General features: G+C 45.7%; 1 protein-coding gene across 1 annotated transcript in view; it reads left to right on the top strand.

Moving 5' to 3' along the window:
• RYR3 (ryanodine receptor 3) overlaps positions 1-20593 on the top strand; it is a 483582-nt gene that overhangs the window by 369683 nt on the left and 93306 nt on the right. Inside the window, exons 46-56 of the mRNA XM_081831839.1 lie at positions 2960-3129; positions 5494-5714; positions 7336-7426; positions 9060-9200; positions 10875-11038; positions 13292-13370; positions 17023-17112; positions 18108-18254; positions 18458-18520; positions 19673-19748; positions 19863-19986. Of these exons, the coding sequence (XP_081687965.1) occupies positions 2960-3129; positions 5494-5714; positions 7336-7426; positions 9060-9200; positions 10875-11038; positions 13292-13370; positions 17023-17112; positions 18108-18254; positions 18458-18520; positions 19673-19748; positions 19863-19986 (1366 nt within the window). The remainder of the gene's footprint in view (positions 1-2959; positions 3130-5493; positions 5715-7335; positions 7427-9059; positions 9201-10874; positions 11039-13291; positions 13371-17022; positions 17113-18107; positions 18255-18457; positions 18521-19672; positions 19749-19862; positions 19987-20593) is intronic.

The raw sequence follows: 20593 nt of genomic DNA, 5'->3' as shown, positions 1-20593 counted from the left end.
TATTTTGAATTCTTTGTCAGGTAATTCATGTATCTCCATTGCTTTGGAGTCAAATTACTAGAAGGTTTCTGTGTTCCTTCTGTGGTGTCCTGTTTCCCTTCTTTGTGGTACCTATAGCCTCACATAGATCCCTGCACACAGGAAGAAGCAGTCACCTCTTCCAGACTTAATGGACTGACTTTGATAAGGAAAGAACTGCACCTGTAGGTGAGGGCATGTTAGAGCGTGCTGTGACCCCAGGTCTAGTGGGACAGGGCACCAAGTACAGGGCTGGGTGTTGGCTTCGTGTCTGGGGGTGGGGGCGTGATGTCTTGGCAGCTCAGGCCACTGGGGTCCACCACATTGATAATTATGTGTCCTTGGCAAGTGCTGCTGGGAATCCTCGGGAGCTGCAAGGGCTGTTGGGGTCCTCAGCAATAAGTCCACATCTAACAACTAGGAATGAGGTCAGGCAGTGGTGGTAGCTGGAGCTGGGGGTGTGTACACATTCCGCCGCAGGGACCAGCTGCAGGTGCCTATGGAGTGGCGTAAGCCAATTGCAGACACACATGGAGTGGCAGGAGCCAGGGCCAGCAGCAAGGATCAGGGCGAACTATATGGGTTCACCAGCACCTACATGGACCCTGGCTATTAACATGCCTGCCTGTGGCTGCAGGGTCTCACAATGAGTGCACAGCAGTGGAAGCCAGTGACAAGACTCGGGCCAGTGGGATACAAGTTCCTAGTTGCAGGTGCTAGCTATAGAGGAGCCCAGCAGTGCAGGCCACTGACCAGAGGCAAGGTCAGGGCTGGGCCCACAAGCAGCTGGGGGGCCCTGTATGTCAGCATGCACTCCCATGGCTGCAGGATCTCAGCCCAGGTGTGTGCATGGCAATAGAGGCCAGTGATGGAAGTCTTCCCAAGGGCACACCCAGTGCTGGGAAGCAGCTGCAAGAGTCTAGCTGACATCTTGAACTCACACAGCTGCAGAGCCCAGGACTACTTGCCAGTGCAGATCCTGGGTTCTGGCAGTGAGGGAGATGGGAGTGGGAAGAGACCCAGGTGGCTGGGCATCTGCACACACAAAACCTGGGAAATCTGCCAGGGTTTCACGGTGGCTATGCTGGATGTTGGGTTCTTCCATAGCGAGAGCTGGGGTCCTGTTCAGAGCAGGTCACTGAAAACACAGCGACTCCAACTGCATGGTTGATGCGGGTAGCCCCTGCCCTTCTTTCTTGTTCTGAGACATCTCTGCTTCACTGGTCTCTAGGAGGGGTGAACCCGAACAGCTGTCCTTTATGTAGTGCCCCGAATCTGGAGGAGGTGATTGTTCACCCAGTTCTCCCTTCCCAGTACACCGAACTCTTTCTAGCTGAGGAGCTCCCACTTGGCTCTGAACAGTGCCAGCCTGGGATGAGGCCAGTGAAATGCATCTTTACCTTTTTGTGTATTCTTGGGGTTTTTGTTCTACTGTGTTGCTCAAGTTTCTCAAGTAGAATCCTGACCTCTCCCAGTGGTGTTTTTGTTCATGGATAGCTAATTGTTGATTTTTGTGGGAGACAAAGGCTGGGGTCTCCTACTCCTCCATCTTGGTGACATCAGTCTCAAAAATAACACACTTATCATGAATTACATTAAGATTATAGAGCCTTTGAAAAAAGATATGATAAAATAAATGTTGAACTTACTATTTCCCAAACTTTTTGAGCACAAAACATCTTATAAAAATAATGCTTCTCAGGGGCACCTGGGTGGCTTAGTCATTTGGGTGTCCCAACTCTTGATCTCAGCTCAGGTCTTAATTTTAGGCTTGTTGAGTTCAATCCCTGCATTGGAACCTCCTTAAAATAAATGAATAAATGAATAAAATTAAAAATTAAAAAAAAATAATGTTCCTCAGAATACAAGGTATGTGGGAAAGATGAATTCAGCCCTCCACCGTTCAGATCCGGCTCCCCCTGGTGTCCAGGAGAGGCAAGCAGCTTCCTGTCAGGAAGGTCCCTTCCCTTCTTGCTTTCGTCCTCTGCCCTGCCCTGATCCCTGGGCTGAATGAGGCTCTGGGCTGGTTAGCACTAAACCTTCGGGGCTATTAGGGTAACTTCTGAAGTACCGTATGTAAATATGCTCTGCCTTAGCTTGACCCTTTAGGGGCTCTTTTTCCTCGTTTTTGATGTTAACATAATATTAGGAGGAAGACTGTTTTTCTTTTGTGTCCTCTTTCAAACTCCTGTCTTTATTCTCCAAGTCAAGCAGTTTTTATTTTCTTTGTGGTATTCCTCACTTCATCTCTGAGCTTTCTTTTATCAAAATAAGATTAGAATTACTGGATGATCTGTTCTCAATTTCACCTAAATTAGATAATAGTTTCCAAATACTAAGAGGATATTTCCTCAGTTTTGTGCTATTTATGATACGATGGCTACAGAAAAGACACACTCTTAAATTTAATCTACCTTACATTTTCTCCCTTCCTTTCTTGTGTCTTCAGTCAACAAAGCGAAAACTCAAGCCCCGATGCCTGGCATTTGCCCATTTCTGAGGTGTAAGTCCTCTAACCATGGTCCAGTGCAAGCTATCAATATGTGTCACTGAGCCATGGAGTTGGAAAGAGAATACACATGGCCCACCATTGTGTTGTATTTCCAACATGCAAATAAAATAAATGTAAATAACCTCAAGAGTATAGTTTATAGTGAGATCATTAGGAGGTGACGAGTTTTGAGTATTTGTCACCTTCCTAAATATAATTTACTTAATTGTAAATCTTAGTTTTTAATAATGAGTATGTCTAACAACTGGCTCAAAAAATTCCGGAAGTGTAAACAAACCAGCTTTCCCAAGTCGGTATCAGCTGGCTTCAGCACAATATTGTATTCCTATTGCTTATTAGGATAACAAAGTGTAGACAGACACGCTCTGTGTTGCCTTTGAGACTGTGGAGATAGAAAAGGGGACATGACGTTCTCTTTGGGTCTTTCAGATGGGTCCGTTAGCGAGCCAGATATGGCAGCCAACTTCTGCCCTGACCACAAGGCACCCATGGTGCTGTTCTTGGATCGTGTTTATGGCATTAAGGATCAAACTTTTCTGCTCCACTTGCTAGAGGTTGGATTTTTACCCGACTTAAGAGCCTCTGCCTCTCTAGATACGGTAAGTGGCTAAAATAAGAAAAAATATTTTTCCAATCATTGTACATTGGTGACATGGATTTCAAAGTGAATGTTTTCTATTTACTGATTACGTGTTAGCAGGCTGCTTTAAAGGGTGAGAAAACAGAGGCACCAAGAAATGGAAGATGCTAATTTGTTGTGCCAGAGACTTAAATGTAGGTAAACTTAACCTCAAATACTCAATTCAGGTTCCTCTGTTGCAAGTTTCTTGGCACAATCTGTTGTGGGGGCACATCCTGTGCATTGTAAGATATTTAGCACCATCCCTGGCCTCTACCCACTAAATATCAGTAGTACCACCTATAAAACCAATTCTAGATATCATCAAATGTCCTCTTGGGGACAGTGTCTTCCTCAGTTGAGAACCAGGGCTTATTGCTTATGAAAAAGTCTGGTTGGCAGAATTATAGGCTGGAAATACTCTTCTCACTCTCCTTCCTTAAGTTTCATGCACTGCCCATCAGGAAAGATAGTCTCCAAGTCAAGCAATTATGGGGTATTGGGCATGACAAGGTCAAGACCAGAGGTCAAGGGCAAACCCAAGTTCGAAAGTCAAGGGTAAAGAATCCAACATCAATAGACATCGAGACCGGAGGCCCCAGGAGTTATAAAGTGTAGATGCATAATGCCCCAAGTCAGGAACAGTACACCAGGAGTCGTGGGTCCAAGGAGAAAAGAATAATTCAATCAGCATAAGTCTAAAAACATCTTGCCAGTGTAGGGTTACTTTTAAAGAGCCAGAAGAAACATGTCTTCTTAATCAGTCATAAAGTCTCTCAAGGCTCCGCCTAGTGTCCAACAGAGACAGAAGTCTGAGCTCTGTAATGGGTGGTCTGCCAGCCCGTACCTTAACTGGCATGGATTCGATTTGAATGGGTTACTCACAGATGTATGGGATCACCCAGCAATGGGAAAGCAATCCAAGCCCCAGTCTGAATGGGAGCTCCATTCCTATCTGTGGCATGGGGATAAGAAATGGTACATCCATGAAAGTGTCAGGAGCATATGGTCCTTTTGGATAATTAAAACAATGGTTCCACAGCTACTTTTGTCTTGAGTTTTGCTATAAATTCCTTGATTTAAAAAAGTAATTGTTTTAACTTGTGAGACATTCTCAAGGTTCCTGATCAGATCATTTGATTTTTTTGTAGATCAAATAAATGGCAAATGCTGCTCTACCATTTGGTGTTCAAATCACATGCTTGTCTAAGTACCATCTGCAGCACAAGAAGTTAAACATTCAGTTCCTTAGTACATGCATTCTCTTTTGAAAACTTTTAAGCCACTGGAATCAAAACTCTGTCCTTCCCCATTGTGACAACTCTGTCAAAATGATAAATGTGAAAGATTTGCTATTTCTTTTCAGTCTGATTAGTGAATCTTTTCTCAAAGACAAACTTTTGAAAATTAATAGGAATACCCGGAAATGTGTACAGTTCAAAACAGTTTATCATGTCATAAGTTATAGAAAATGTGTTACAGATCTAACGGCTGTGATAATCACAGGATATAATGAGAAGATTTCATCTTTGTGGATCTCAAGGTTTCTTTTGAAGTTCTTCAGTTTTCCAAAATGGTAGCTAAGAATGCTTTGACAAAGTGTCACTAAGTGGGCATTCCTTGTGTCTAGCCTGTCTAAATGAATGAGAAAGAACACTGTGAGTGATAATGACAGCAGAATTTTAGAGCAGGTCCTAAGTTTCTATTCCGTGTACCCTTTTCCCATGCAAAGTTAGGTTCCCTTTAGTGACTTCCACCCCATGCCATTTATTAGATCATGAATGGCTCACAATGCTTATAATTTAAGTGATGGGGGTCAGAGCTCCACTTTCTGTCTATAAAATGTCACAAAACCAGTAGTTTGATGGCTTGCTTGTCCAATAGCCACTTACTAATCTCAAAATCACAAGAGATAACTTGTGAGTCTCCATTAGGTGAGAAAAGAGAGCTCAAGCAGAAGAATAACATAGTAGCTTGTTAGCTGGCCTTTGCAAACACGAAGAACGTTGGGTTAGACCGATCATCAGCTGATGTTAATAGGTTTTAGAATCTCTCTTTGAGGGAAACAGATGGTTGTGGATCATTTGGAATGAGTTAGGGCCAGCCGGCCTTTGCGTTCCTTCGGTTTTTTTTTTTTTTCTTTTAACCTGACTTTGTATTTTCTCACTGAAAATGCAGAAGAGAAGTGGGTCTGCTGACAAGGTAGAAAGTTGTTCACTCTGTTGCTGTGAGACACTGTTGCGTGTAAGCTTTCCCACCTGCTAGACAGGAGCTCCGTCCTCGGGGTAAGCTTTACTCTGTCTTTCCCGGGGAGATTAACCAGAGTCCCAATCCCCTTTCCTAGGTTTCCCTGAGCACCACAGAGGTAGCACTTGCCCTAAATAGGTATTTATGTTCTGCCGTGCTCCCGCTCCTCACAAGATGCGCCCCTCTCTTTGCCGGAACAGAACACTACACGTCTCTGATCGATTCTACACTACAGACAATATACAGGCTTTCCAAGGGACGGTCCCTCACCAAAGCTCAGAGGGACACCATAGAAGAATGTTTGCTTGCCATTTGCAAGTAAGTACCCCTGCCCGTGTTTTTCACCTGCGAATATGCTTCCCTGTCAGCTGCCTTTAATTGTGTAATTGAAAAACTCCAGTGACTCCAGTCTGAGGAAGCTTCCAGGCCTTAGCCATACACCCACCCTTTCTCAGTCATCTCCTCGTAGGTTATGCTCGGTCCCCTCCCCCCGCCCCCTTGCCACAAGCTTTCTGATCACCTCTTCCTTGAGTTCATCTCTCACTGTGAAGAAATGGGGGACACAGGGGCGCCTGGGTGGCTCAGTCGTTCAGCGTCTGCCTTCAGCTCAGGTCATGATCCCAGAGCCCTGGGATCGAGCCCCACATCGGGCTCCCTGCTCCGCGGGGAGCCTGATTCTCCCTCTCCGACTCCCCCTGCTTGTGTTCCCTCTCTCGCTTCGTCTCTCTCTGTCAAATAAATAAAAATCTTTAAAAAAAAAAAAAAAAAGAAATGGGGGACACAGCTCAGGCTCTTGCCCTGAGGATTCGTGGACCAGAAGATGAGACTGTCTTTCAGGCAAGTATTCAGTGTTCAGATTAAGAACTAATGTTTTGGTTCCTAAGATAGAGCTCTTTGATAATTTGATAAATTGTTTTCTAATTAGTTACTGCATTTGCCTGTTAAGTTTTTTTGAGGAGAGAGCCTTAACTTAAAGATATTCCAGTAGTGAGGATTTCAGGATGGTGGCTCAGAGGGCCTTAAATTCCCTTCTGATCATACCAGTAGGTGGCCTCAGATTCCACCTATGCACAGGTCAGCTCCAGCTTCATCCTTTGGACAGTTGGCCCTTAGAGATGGCTATAAAATCAACTGCACCTTCTTTCTATTACATTCTTTGTACATAATCAATGACTGCATTTTGAGTGTGCATAGACCCTACAACATCTTGTCACCTGGTGATGAGACTTTACGTTAGGTAGCTCAATTCATTAGCCACACATTCCTCTTCCTATATTTTAACTATACAGTTGACCCTTGAATAACACAGGTTTGAACTATGCGGGTCCACTTGTACATGGATTTTTTTCAATAAATACAATACTATAAATGTATTTTCTCTTCCTTATGATTTTTGTTAATATCTTCTCTAGCTTCCTGTATTGTAAGAACACAGTATATGATACGTGTAACACAAAATATGTGTTAATCAATTGTTTGTTATTGGTGAGGCTTCCCATCACCAGTGGGCTATTAGTAAAGTTTTGGAGGGAGTCAAAAGTCATACGTGGATTTTTTTTAAAGATTTATTTATTTATTAGAGAGAGAGAGAGAGAGTTGGGGGTGGGGGGGGCAAAGGGAGAGAGAGAATCACAAGCAGACTCCCACTGAGTCCAACAGGGGGCTCGATCTCACGACCCTGAGATCATGACCTGAGCCGAAATCAGGAGTTGGACCCCTAACTGCCATGATGTTCAAGGGTCAACTGTACTCACTTTTTAAAGTGTGTTATCATTGACTGTGATTTACCCAAGATCTTATTTTAGGAGCTAAGTGTTTGGCGGCTTAGCGCTGGTGTATGGTTATGGATGAGTGTTTCTTTTTTCATTCTTTCTTCCTTCCTTTATTATATTCTTTCTTACTTTTTTAATTCGATCTCTCTTTTTATTCCATACCGCAGTCACTTGAGGCCTTCCATGTTACAGCAACTCTTGCGACGTCTGGTTTTTGACGTGCCCCAGCTCAACGAATACTGCAAAATGCCTCTTAAGGTGAACCTCTTCACTGTTATAGAAATAGCGTCCATGGCGCGGAGACTTGCCTTGCAAAACGTGAGGTCTTCACAGTTGGGGGAGCAAAGTAAACATTAAATGGGTTTTACTTTTTTAAGCTGAGGACTAAGAAGGTACAACCCACCGTATCAAACCTCTTCTTGAGCATCTAGGTTGCAGAGAGTAGATCATTAACTGCCCCAATTTTCTTTAATTGATTTCCACTGACTACATGTGATTTAGCAGAAGTTAATGAGGGGGACTTGGATTTTGCACTTTCCTGCCTTAATTAGGTTTTCAGAATGTTTTCAATCTCAAAGAGCTTTGAAGGCCTTGCAATTATTCATTCAAGTATAGAACCTAAACTCTCCTTTTTCTGTTCCATACTGTCTTGTGCCTTCCTTTTTCCCCTGTAACAGACCCTCTTTTTTGTTTGTTTTTTACTCTTATCTCTGTTTTCTTTTATTGGTGGAAAGCACAGCTACAGAGCTATCTGTTGTCTCCTTGATGATTTTCTCATAAATTACGAAAGTTTTATCACTAACACAGGGAGCAGCATCTGGGCCTGGGTGGGAGAGCACCACAGTCAACTGCCCACCCAGGAGAACAGCGTTTTTTATCTTTTACTTAAGAGGTACCTGCCGTATTTGCATATTCATTGTGTCGGCCGTGGCCAGCGACACCTGAAAGTTCTGCCTGGTGATTTAACAGAACTTTCCCTTCTTCTCAGAAATAGTCTAAGCAAGGATTTTAAGATGCGCTTTACTGGGATAAACAGAATTCCCAGAATCCTTTAGTTCAATCCTCTGTCTCCATGCCCAGCAGAAAACAGCTTGTATATTGTCAGAGATTCCACTGCCCTCCAAAGGCTTGTTCTCTTGACTCTTAATCCCAATACATATTTTAGCCGAAAACCATGGTTTTCTACAGTTCAGCTTGGCATTGCTTCGTCGGCAGCCCTGTACAGTCAGCTGGATTCTGACTCCCGAGGGAGCAGCATCAACAGCACTCAGTGAGCTCACTTTTACGTCTTAGAGCAGCAGGATTTTTCTTGGAGGATGTGGATCCCACCCGTGGGATGGGAACATTGGCGCTGTACTTCTGCCCTCTGCTGGCCACATGTGGAACTGTGGTAACGTGGCCGGGCCATCAGAAGGCTCAAGAGAAAGGCAAGGAAAGCCATGGGCAGAAATCAGTGTAGAGAAAATCACCACATGCTCCCCATCATCCCCATGTCAGCATCACAGAATCTTCTAGATTTATAAACAAATGTCTCAGAAGGAATTCTTTCCACCTTCAAGTGCCTGGAAGGTTACACAGCAAGTACTTTCAGAGGGTAGCACTTTCTCATTGGAAGTAGAAACAGTTCCTCTCCATTTCCCAACTGCTAGGGGCACATTAGGAGGCACAAGAATTAATCGGGCAGATCCAGCTCAGGCTAGAACTCATCACGCAGGAAAGCGGACCATTCCCAGTGGTATGCAGGGACCTCTCTGTAGCTCACCCAGCTGTTTCATCTGTTGGCTTCAGTCTCACGTGGACTGCTTACTGTTCTGTTCTCCCCTGCACGGTGTGGACGCCTGTGGATCTTCTCCGCCCCACTCGCTGGTGCAATCCTGTTCCAACCTCCCAGCTTCTGACGAATCACTATGAACAGTGCTGGAAGTATTACTGCCTGCCTTCAGGATGGGGGAGCTATGGGCTAGCTGTGGAAGAAGAATTGCACCTGCCAGAGAAGCTCTTCTGGGGGATTTTTGACTCCCTCTCCCACAAGGTAATGGTAGCAGTTCCCGAACAAAGAGGGAGGACCGTGATGACCGGTGGACAGTCAACGCCTATGAATAGCAATAGCTAACATTATTAGCCTTTGCTACCTGCTAGGGACAGTGCCAATTACTTCACAAGCATATTACACCAGCCTTACCCCCAACGCTCTGAAACGGAAACTGTGCTAATCTACATTTCACAGGTGAGGAAAAGCCTCAGAACAGTTGAATAACTTGCCAGACTCGCAAAGCTAATACATGGGGGAAGGACTTCCAGAGTAAATTAGAAAAATATGTCCCTCGTTCAGTCTTGATGACTTACCTGTGCCCCCATTCCCCTCCCCCTGACCTTGTGTGGGCCCTGTTAGCCAGCCTTTGCCAAGTTCAGATGGAGAGGAGAAACCCCAACAGCCACTGTGAGGTTGAGGTGCGGGATTTTCAGAAGACCGCATGCCCTTCTGGGGAAGGTTCTTTGCAGCCACTCGTTTGAGGAGGAAGTTGAGTAAAAACTGAGGGTCTCTGAATCCCAAACCTCTGTACAGTCTGAGTGAAAGACAGTTCAAACTCTCACACTTGCCTCCACTCCTTAACCCAGGTTATTTAGATTGCTGAGGTCGTCAACTTTAAAGGTAGAAAAGGAGTAGGTCTGGTCTTCTTACCGAAGCCTGAAGCATGTATATAGCTGCAATTGGTGTTCGCCTGCACTTAAATTTTCTTGATTCCCGTGTTCCTTTGCTCTAGTATGAGTAGATCAAAAGCTGCTCCTAACCCCATGTTATTTGACTGAAATTTCTTCTGGGCCCCATTCAAGAGAGAGTGGATGTGATATTGAGCCATCTTCTGATGATACTAACATAAGACCCATATCAGCTAGTGAAGGGACTGGCGGAGTTGCCACTGCCCAATCCAGTCACAGGTTGGGTCAGTTTCTGTAACGATGTATGGCGGACAAGTTTATAGACCACTGTAACCCTTAGATATTCTTGCAGTTAACTATTTGGGAGAGAATGATTTAAACTTTGATTTAAGGGGCGCCTGGGTGGCTCAGTTGGTTAAGCGACTGCCTTCAGCTCAGGTCATGATCCTGGAGTCCCGGGATCGAGTCCCGCATCGGGCTCCCTGCTCGGCGGGGAGTCTGCTTCTCCCTCTCCCGCTCCCCCCTCTTGTGCTCTCTCACTCTCTCTCTCTTTCTCAAATAAATAAATAAATAAATAAAATCTTTTTAAAAATAAATAGGGGCACCTGGGTGGCTCAGTTGGTTAGGCGACTGCCTTCGGCTCAGGTCATGGTCCTGGAGTCCCGGGATCGAGTCCCGCATCAGGCTCCCTGTTCGGCGGGGAGTCTGCTTCTCCCTCTGACCCTCCCCCCTCTCATGCTCTCTCTATCTCATTCTCTCTCAAATGAATAAATGAAATCTTTAAAAAAAAAAAAAAAAAAAACTTTGATTTAAGGTTTTTCAACTTAAAGCAAATGGTGGCTTCAGGCTTCACAGGTTGTTGTTTCATCCTCCAAGAATCACTCAGTTTCCACCAGAAAGTATCCAAGAATTTACATGTTTGCCATTTTGGTTAACCTGGACAAGTGCAAGCATGTTATTTTTTTCAGCTAATTGTTGAGTGGTTCTGCATGGGTAGCCCTAGTTCTCATCTCTGTACTAACATGGTCTTTGTCTTTCTTCACAGAAGTATGACCCAGACCTTTTCCGAATGGCCCTTCCTTGTCTCAGTGCTATAGCGGGGGCCCTGCCACCGGATTATTTAGATACCAGAATCTCAGCCACATTGGAGAAACAGATTTCAGTGGATGCAGATGGCAACTTTGACCCCAAACCCATCAACACCATGAAGTGAGTCCAGAATCTTCTCTAAGCTGGTCCTATATTTTGCCCGGTGGCCTGTGTTTTTCTTTCAGAAGGTGACAAGAAATGTAAACTTTCCTTCCTTCCCTCCTGCCAACACTGCTGATCATTTCCCTTGATGCTACAAGTCACATCAGGCGCTGCATTTTGTCCTCAACTCTTGAAGGTTTCATCCATCCATATCTGATTATATACTGTATTATTATATTCTGGGCTTTCTTTTGGGGGAGTGGTTTATTTATTGTAAGAGATGAATGCTCTCCACAAATGTCGCCTGAGGCATTGCAAGAACTGCCCTGACAAATGATGCAATTAATTTATTAATGAGTTTTTTGACAAAATATTCATTCTTTGTGAATTAGGCCTCTATAGTTCTAATAGCATCGTACATCAAAACAACTCCATAAATAACACTCAGCTGAACTCCAGTAAGACCTCAGGGTGTGATGACAGAACAACATGGGGTCCTTAGTTGAAAGAGTGGACCCACTCTTTGCCATCCTGGAATTTTGCTGGAATTTTGGAATAAACTTATAATAGTGTCTTTTCCTCTCTCCTTCTGGCTCTCCAGCATTCCTCCCTGGTGATGACTAGGCCACAGATAAAATATTGGGCAACATACGCTCAATTTTGTCTTGTGACAGTTCTTTCCTAGTTACAATGTGTTGTGGGTCATACGGTCTTCATCTCCAGGTGCATTTTTTTTTAAAAGATTTTATTTATTTTATTTATTTGAGAGAGATAGTGACAGAGATAGTGAGAGCGATCACAAGCGGGGAGGAGAGGGAGAAGCAGGCTCCCGCTGAGCAGGGAGCCCAATGCTGGGCTCGATCCCAGGACCCTGGCATCATGACCTGAGCTGAAGGCAGCCGCTCAACCGACTGAGCCACCCAGGCACCCCTCCGGGTGCATTTTAAATGAAGAACTCTAAAAATGCTTTAGATTGAGCAGGGAAAGCAAGACCTCCTGTATGAGCCCCTGGGACTTGTGTTTTGCATCAGTAGTTCTCCTATGAGAGGCATAGCCTGAGCCATTCTGAGGGGCTGTCCGCTTTGATAATGTATAAAGTTCATCTTCGGGAAAATTAAGTACACATTCCATCAGATGGAGCCTTGAGCTGAGTGGATGGCAGGAAACAGAATTGAAGCTACTGTAAAGAAGAGATTAAGTGTGTGGCAAACCACCAAGCTAGGCCCCAAGAGAAGCAGGTGTTGACTTTGGAGAACTTCACCCTGTGAAAACGTAAATGTGCAGATGGTGTTAGTAAGCTGGATGCCTTCATAAACACTTTGAGACGCTATATGCTAGCAATTGTTTGCTAATGATGTGTATGGTTCCATGTTATTTTGAGAGTTCTGATTTCACATATACCTCTGGCATCATTATGGTTCTTTGAGTAATATGAGTAACCGAAGCTATAAGTTAAACAAAAAAGCACCTTATTGCAAAGATACAGTGACTTATTATCAAAACCTAGTGAAAAGCTGACTAACCGGGCCTCAGGAAGGACAGGAATCGAGGCGGAGTGTGACCAAATGAAGAACCTTCAAGTAGGATCCCCATTGGATGAATCAGCTCAGAGTTTGATGCCTTAGTCTCAAACATCTCAAGATTCAGATTCCAGGGAGAGTGAGTCTGATTGACCTAGTCGAATGCCCATTCTTGGTGACTGTTCACATAAGACTCCGTGCAATGCAAGACTTGTTCCTCAAGGGAAAATGGAAGTGCTTTTACCACCTGAGGGGACAGAAGCTGATGTCTGCCCTCCTAACCACATTCTAATATTTAAACATGAGTCACTGCATCCAGAAAGGTAGACGACCACCACTATTTTGTAACATTTGCTCCTCTATCTACCCATTTCTGACATTCCCAGATTGGAGTGGTGGGGTTACAGGCCGCGTCTTTGGATAAAGGGATTCTCCCTGTCTCACCCGGACAGGTCTGGCCCTGGAGCCAGGGTGGGTCTTCGGGAGCCAAGGGCACCTGGAGCAGCCGGAGGGAGGTCACCTGTGCAGCCAAGGCTCCTGCAGTGATGTCCTCTGATGAGACAGGGTGTGCGTTTGTGACCCAGCATGGACACGCCATCCTTCCGCACAGAAGTTCACTGTTGGAAATCCAGCTTCGGCTTTGGGCCAGCAATCCAACCTCTGACCGCTGATTGCTGGTTCCCGCCATCTTTGCAGTACATCCAGCTCAAGTGCCTGGGAAGGTTGTAATGTTTTTTTTCTCATTTCACAGTTTCTCCTTGCCTGAAAAATGGGAATACATCGTCACCAAGTACGCGGAGCATTCACATGATAAATGGGCCTGTGACAAGGTAGGGATTATCATCTAACTGACAATCCTCGGGGGTGGGGGATAAACAGCCCAACAGCATTAAAGGGTCCAATCCTGGAAATCTGCCTGATTTGTCTAAGTGACAGACTGGCCGTGCCAAGAGCATTCATTATTTCTGAGCAGCAATTTCCCAGGGTTGGTGGAGGTCGGAGAAATAGGCGGCAGCAACGGCTGGTGCTGCTTTTTGTATTTCTCAAGAAAATGATTGATTCCGGGAGTGTTAACTCCTTTCTAAATATTGCATTTTCTGGAGTTTGCACCAAGCACACGCTTGCGTGGTTTTGACGTCAACGCGTAATGCGGGGCAGGAGGCTTTCATTAATTTTTTCTTGGAACGTAGCGTTGGAAAAGGGGAAATAAAACTGAAAGCCTTGCCCTTGCATCTTGCCAGCAAACTGAATTTTATTCCAGGGAGGACGCACATCTTCCTATGGCAGGCAGCGGTAGAACTTCCAGACACTCCCTTATTAATCAGCCTGTCCATCTGGTGTTTAAAATTCCTCACCACATGAGGTCAGGCTGCTTAATGAGTTTAATTGCTCTGTCAGCCCTTTAATGCTGGCAGGCAAAGTGGGAGGAATGTGCCAAAGCCATCCAGGATTCCTGTGGGCAGCCAGTTAAGGACTGGGGCCATTGCTCAGCTGCGGCTTCCGGTGCGTAACTGGGAAGCCACGTCCCTTGCAAAGCCGCAGAAAACCACCTCGGGGCCGTGTGCCCCAGAGCAGGGACACCTTGAACCACTGGCTCAGCCTCTGTTTTGATCTGGGGTCTGCTTTTATTCTTTGATCAGTTTCTACTTGGGACTGATGATAACAACCGTCCTTGTTAACTGTAGAATGGGCTCATGCCTCGTGATTCTAGAGCAGGGTTGGCACGCTTTTTCTGTAAGGAGCCAGATAGTAAACATTTTAGGCTTTGTGGGCTAGGCGGTCTCTGTTACAACCACTCATCTCTGCGGTTGCAACACAACTGTAGCCAGAGGTAACACATAAATGCAAGAGTGTGCCTGTGTTCTGAAAAAACTGTATTTCTGAAACGGGGTTGTGTGGGTTGGCCGAAGGGTCCAGTTTGCTGACCCCTGCTCTAGAAGGAGCAGTATGCCCATTTGGCCAACCTATGAATTAGGGGAAAGGGACACCTCCACAAACCGATAGCAATATCCAATCTCTCACTAAGCCGTGTGGATTTTACCTCCGTAGTCCCTCTTGAATTTGGGGAGGTCTCTCTATCTATGCCATGGCTTTAGTCCAGGCTGCAGTCATCCTTTGCCCAGATGCTGGTGATAATGTCCTAACTAGTCTGCCCATGTGCCTTTTGTCAGTTCTGTTCTTAACACTGCTGGCAAGTGCTAGTTTCAGTATGCAAATCGAGTCATAGTCTACCACTGTTTTCCAGCCCAGCCCTTCTCCTTGTTAAAATCCTTTAATAGCTTCTAACCATTTTTAATACAAAGGCCAAAATCCTAAGCATGGCCCGACAGCAGATCCTACCTCATCTGGCCTCTGCTGCCATCTCAATCAGCCTCATCTCTCCCTCCACCCTCTGCCCTCCAGCCACATCCCCTTATTTTAGTATCTCTGTCTGTCTCTCTCCCTCTCTCTGTCACACACACACACACACACACACACACACACACACTCTACATGAGCCTGAAACCCTTCCCACTCTGAGCCAGGTCCCCATGTTCATCCACTCACATGCAAACACCAGTCACCAATTCATCCTTCAACTCTCCATCCCAGTGTGAATTCCTAGCATACCTCTTTCCCAGATTTCTCAGATGTAGGCCTTCTTAGCATCTTGCTCTTTTCCTTCATAGTGTTTTTAAAGCAGTTTTATATATTTATAAGAATTATACAGTGATACCAGTTATCAACTGTTCCTCTCCTGGTATGGTATGTGATTAATCTCTCTTCCACTAGCCTGTAAGCTGCACATTTATAGGGAAACAGGTTTGCTCACCATTGCCTAGTGGGCATTGGTTATCTAACAAAGAAAAGCGTATTTTCCCCTGCCCTCAAGAGCTTCACAGTCTTGTGGGGTAAACAAAATAAACCAGCCATCATACAGGTTGTTCAGTACTGCGGAGGGCAAGAGCACCAGGTTAGAGCACATAACCCATAAGAGGAGTCCCTAAGTCAGTAGCAAGCGTCCAGGAATGCTTCCTTGAGCTGGTGACATCTACACTGTGTGATAAGGGGTGGGTCGTTGTTCAAGCCCAGGGCAATAAGTGCACTGCAGTCCATGGGAGCAGCAGATGCAAGCAGAGAAGTGAAAGAGAGTCTGGTGGCTTTGGAGAACCATAGTTCAATGTGGTGGGATCACAGAGTAGAGCAGAGGAAGAAAGGTGAGAAATGAGTTGAGAAAGGTCAGTGAGATCTCACAATAGCTTTAGAGGCCACAAGGAGTTTGGGTTTTACCATGATGACAGCTGGGAGTCAGAAAATCTTAAAGCAGTAGAGTGCCCCGATCCGGGTGATTTTATAAATCTCACCTAACGGTCGTATAGAAAATGGAGTCCACAGAGAGATGGCAAGACTGGAGGCAGGGAGACCGCACAGAGGCTGTTGCAGTAATCTAGGTGAGAGCCTATGGTGGCTGGAACTGAAACACTGGAGGGAAGCTAGGGAGAGGCAGGCAAATGAGCAGGTCTGGGAAGTTGAACACACGTGAGAGGGTGCAGAGAAGGGGGCGTCAAGGAAGATTCCCGCATGTCTGGCTTGGAAAGTGAGCGTACGCTGGTACCATTCGCCGAAATGCGGGGAACCCAAGAAGAGGGACCCCTAAGAGGAGTGAAATGCCAGGTTCTGCTTCAGGCATGTGAGGAGGTACCTGTGGGCATCCAAGCAGAGCTTAAATAAGTTTGGAAATTAGGAAAGACATCTGGGCTGGAATACCGATTTGAGATTTGTCCACCTGTGGACCATGGGCCTGGATTACATCTACCAGGGAGAGTGTGCTCTGGAGAAGGGACAGAAACTTGAGAAACAGACACATTACTAAGTGGGCAGAGGCGGAGATTGAGAAAGACCAGCCAGGAGTCTTTGGGCTGTGAGGTTATGGCAATCAGGGTCTCTTACTTACCTCTGTATCCACGGTGCCTGGGACCGAGTCTGGCATCTACTGTAGTAGGCATTCAACCGATGTTTGTTGAATGAATTTTGAAACTCTTAAATTTCTATGACTCTAGGAGACATGCATTGCTACAATTCTGCTCTAGGGTTGGCGGGCACGCAGTGCTAATCAAGTCAGCCCCCTCCAGGCAGTGGGCAGTAGGACCAGTCCTCACATGCCTTTGGCCTTGACTTCTGTCCTTGCCTGTGATCATGACACGCTGACCTGAGAAGCATTCTTCTCAGGTCTTTTGAAACCTCCTTCTGTCTGAAACACAAGCACGTAAGCGGTGAGGACAGCAGCTGAAACAAGAAGAAATAAAGGAGCAGAGTTCACAATTCAGGGGGCAGAGAGCTTGATGGCCTGAAAGGATCAATTAGACACTTTGGGGGGGGAATTTTCAAGCTCTGTCACATCCCATTATTCCATTTGTTCAGTGAAAATAGAAGCTGGGATTTGGGTCATACAGTGGGGCTCTTTGGATGCCAAGGATATTTGAACTGAGAACATTTCTACAGAGTCAGAATGGATGGAAATATGGAATTTCCCTGGATGAAAATGTGAAGACCCATCCACTCATCAGGCCTTTCAAGACATTAACGGAAAAGGTAAGAAACTTGCCTCTGGTAACACTGAGCGGCCATGCTGATTTGCCTTCCTTGGGCAGTCTTTCAGTCAGATGGTTAGGTGACTTCAGGGCACATTCACCCTCCAGTTTAAATAAACTCCTCAGGAGCTCACCAATGGGCAAGAGCCCCAGGACCAGTTTTCAAGAGGCCAGCCTCACATTCTGTTCTTTGGCACTGAGCACCCATTGGATGGAGAAGCACTATTCAGCACCTAGAGGCTGAGTCAAAATGCATTCATAGTTCGCTTGCAACAGGACTGGGATGGGCTTTTGTTAGACTGCTGATGTGGGGGACTTAGGGCTAAGAAAACATTGAATTGCTGGAGGAAATTCAGATAGAAATGACTTCCAGTCATGACAGACAAAGGGGGTAGAGAGGAGGGGCCCTAAGGAAATAAGGACAGGTCTTTTGGGTTTATTATTATTACTATTACTATTATTATTAAATTTGGTTCAGCGCAACTCCAAATTCCTATCTTGGGATTAGTAAGCATTCTTTGTAAGCTATAGGCTTTGTGTTGTATGTAAAGCACAGCGTGCATATCATTGTATGTATATTGGCCCTCTGTAGAATTATGTATTGTTCAAGAGATTTCTAAATCTAAGAATCTAAGAATCAAAATCAAAGGAGAGCTTTGTGCCAATCACTTCCACAAGTCTCATCTTAAACAGCTAGTAGTACATGAGGAGGGGGTCACTCTCCTATTCTTGCACCTCTTTATCCACAAACTGGATAATGTCTGGTACATTCCCTCTAAAGGCAGAAGACTGTAGGGTCTTGTACTTGAAAATGTCAGAAAGAATGACGATTATGTGTTTTAGGGGAGATGATGCAGAGGGCGTCTTGACCTAGGGACAAGAGGCTGGAGCCCGCTGCAACCCTGTCCACCGTGGGGGCCAACTTCACAGGGAGTCAGGCCAGTCAGAGTGCAGGGGTGTGCTCTGCAAATCTCTTCTGCTTGGATTTTCTTCCAGGAGAAGGAAATTTACCGTTGGCCTGCCAGAGAGTCCCTGAAAACCATGCTGGCTGTGGGCTGGTCTGTGGAGAGGACCAAAGAGGGAGAGGCCCTGGTTCAACAGCGGGAAAACGAGAAGCTTCGGAGCGTGTCCCAGGCCAGCCAGGTATGACAGCGTGCCCCGGGGCCAACACTGGGCCAGTAGTAAGAACCCCCGGAGAATCTGGGAAAGCTCTCCCTGGGGGTGTCAGGGGCCAAGAACCACCAACTGTGAACCCTGAGAATACGTCTTTGGCAGCTGAAGTCAGGATACTGTTAAGAATAAGGAAAATAATGGCAAACCCAGCAATTCTGTCTTTGCTTCCCTAGGGCAACAGCTACAGCCCTGCTCCCCTGGACCTCTCCAACGTGGTGCTCTCCAGGGAGCTCCAGGTCAGTGTTGGTACTTGCAGAACAGCTTATCTTGCTTTCTAAAACCCCCTAAGTGCAGGGTCATATTATCCTCCAAAGAGTTTTTTTTAGACTCCAAAGAGTTTTTTTCAGAGGGGGGCAAGAATGCCTAGAACATAGCACCACTAAAGTATCAGACTAGAAGAGAACCACATCGGGCTGGGGCCACAGGGCAAGTCTCAGCAAAATAAACCAGTTCTCTAAGAAGGCCAGGCTTTGCACGTCTTCCAGGGACAACATAATAGGTAGTGCCTCAATAAAAGGAGGACACAGCAACTTACTCTATCAACACACAGAACTAACAACTAGGAGAAAAAACTAATAAGGCTAGGAGAAAACCTGTGGAAAGACCCCTGGGTGGGGGCGCTTTCCTTGTCCCAGCAGGTGCGACCAGCCCCAGGGACACTTGTGTATCCCATGGTGGATTCCCTCAGGGGCCCCGTGATGGCGCAGGATTTAGGGGCAGACAACCCAAAGGATGAAATTAAAAGCCCTAAGCTGCCTCCCCCTCCCACTTTTCTCCCCTCCCACACACATTGGTTGCCGCGACAGGCTTCAGCCTGGGCCAGTTACTCCTCAGTCCTTCAGACCACTCTTTGGACCTTAGAGAAAGTTTCTTTCCAACATATACCCTTCATCCCAGGTCACTGTTTCATGAGCCTTATAAAGATGAATTCCATTTGAGAAATCTTTGCAGCCATTTTTCTCCAAGATGTGATTCTTCTTAGTTTGCTCAGCTCAGGGCTTTTGGGGATTCTAGACTGTGGCTTGACTCTCACTTCCATCTCCCTGTCTCAGGTCAGGAATAAAATCCTGAACTCCTGTGACAAATGAAGCACCTCCAGAATGCAGTTTCAAATGGAAATGTGTGTTTCTCATAAATGCATCCAACTGCCAGGATAATAACTTACAAGGGAAGGACAGAATTAGAAATTGCTTTCTGTGTGTATGGGAAGATATGAAACTAATGAGGTGCATAAGCACAGACTAATTAATGATGGGAGACACTCAGCAATGAGCTGTTAGCATTTGGTGGTGCTCCATTCCCGAGCCTGCCTGCAATAGGCTGGCGGATAGGAACCCATTTTTCTTCCTCGTTTTCTCTCTGACTGTTGTCTCCTTGGTGGGACACAGGGAATGGTGGAGGTCGTGGCTGAAAACTATCACAACATCTGGGCCAAGAAGAAGAAGCTGGAGCTGGAGAGCAAAGGTGAGCCAGGTTCTCGGTGCCCCCTGCAGAAGGTGAGCTGGGGGCAGGTATGTTTTCCCGGAGGTGCAAAGGAAGGGCCAACTATGTTGTCCTCTCTCACTTTCCTGAGCCCAGGTGGCGGCAGTCACCCTCTGTTGGTACCATATGACACCTTGACAGCCAAGGAGAAGTTCAGGGACCGAGAGAAGGCACAGGACCTGTTTAAATTCCTCCAAGTGAACGGCATCGTGATTTCTAGGTAAGTCCTCTTCCGGGTGATGTTAGCGAGGCGGGGGTGGGCTTGTGGGCGTGGTCTCTCCCTCTCCAAGTATTTACTCACCTGCCTGCAAAACAGATGAGAGGAAGGGTAGCTGTTAGTATTTTGAAATGAGAAAACTTTTATTTGGGAGCATGAAGCCGTCTTTTTTGACCTAAACAGGACCAGTCAATATCCGTTTTTCAAAACCAGTTATAGCAAAGAATCATGACAAATGATACATATACACCTTAAACATTTATTTTTAAATTGAAACACATAAACAAGCATTCATTCACAAATCTTGTGCTATAGGCCCCAAGACCTTCTCTTTGTTGTTTGATCGATTGGGGTTATAAACCATATACCTAGTGCATCCTCAAAGCTTTGGGACTTGGGCTTCTTTACACAGCAGCGAGAATTACAGCAGGTACAAAACCATGGAAATACAGTAATCTTCTAGATTTCTTTTCAACTTCCTCCCCTGTCTTTTACAGTTATTTTCTTTCAGACCTAATTCAGAAACTGTGTATTTGGAAACGCAATTTCAGGCCTTTGCAGAATATGCAACTTAGCTCTCACAGAACCAACGGTCCTCCTCACATTTTTC

The sequence above is a fragment of the Leptonychotes weddellii genome, chromosome 9 (genome assembly GCF_054177405.1).
Source record: "Leptonychotes weddellii isolate Sample4059 chromosome 9, ASM5417740v2, whole genome shotgun sequence".
In the NCBI taxonomy this organism is placed as follows: Eukaryota; Metazoa; Chordata; class Mammalia; order Carnivora; family Phocidae; genus Leptonychotes; species Leptonychotes weddellii.
This window is presented reverse-complemented; position numbering and strand designations above follow the sequence as displayed.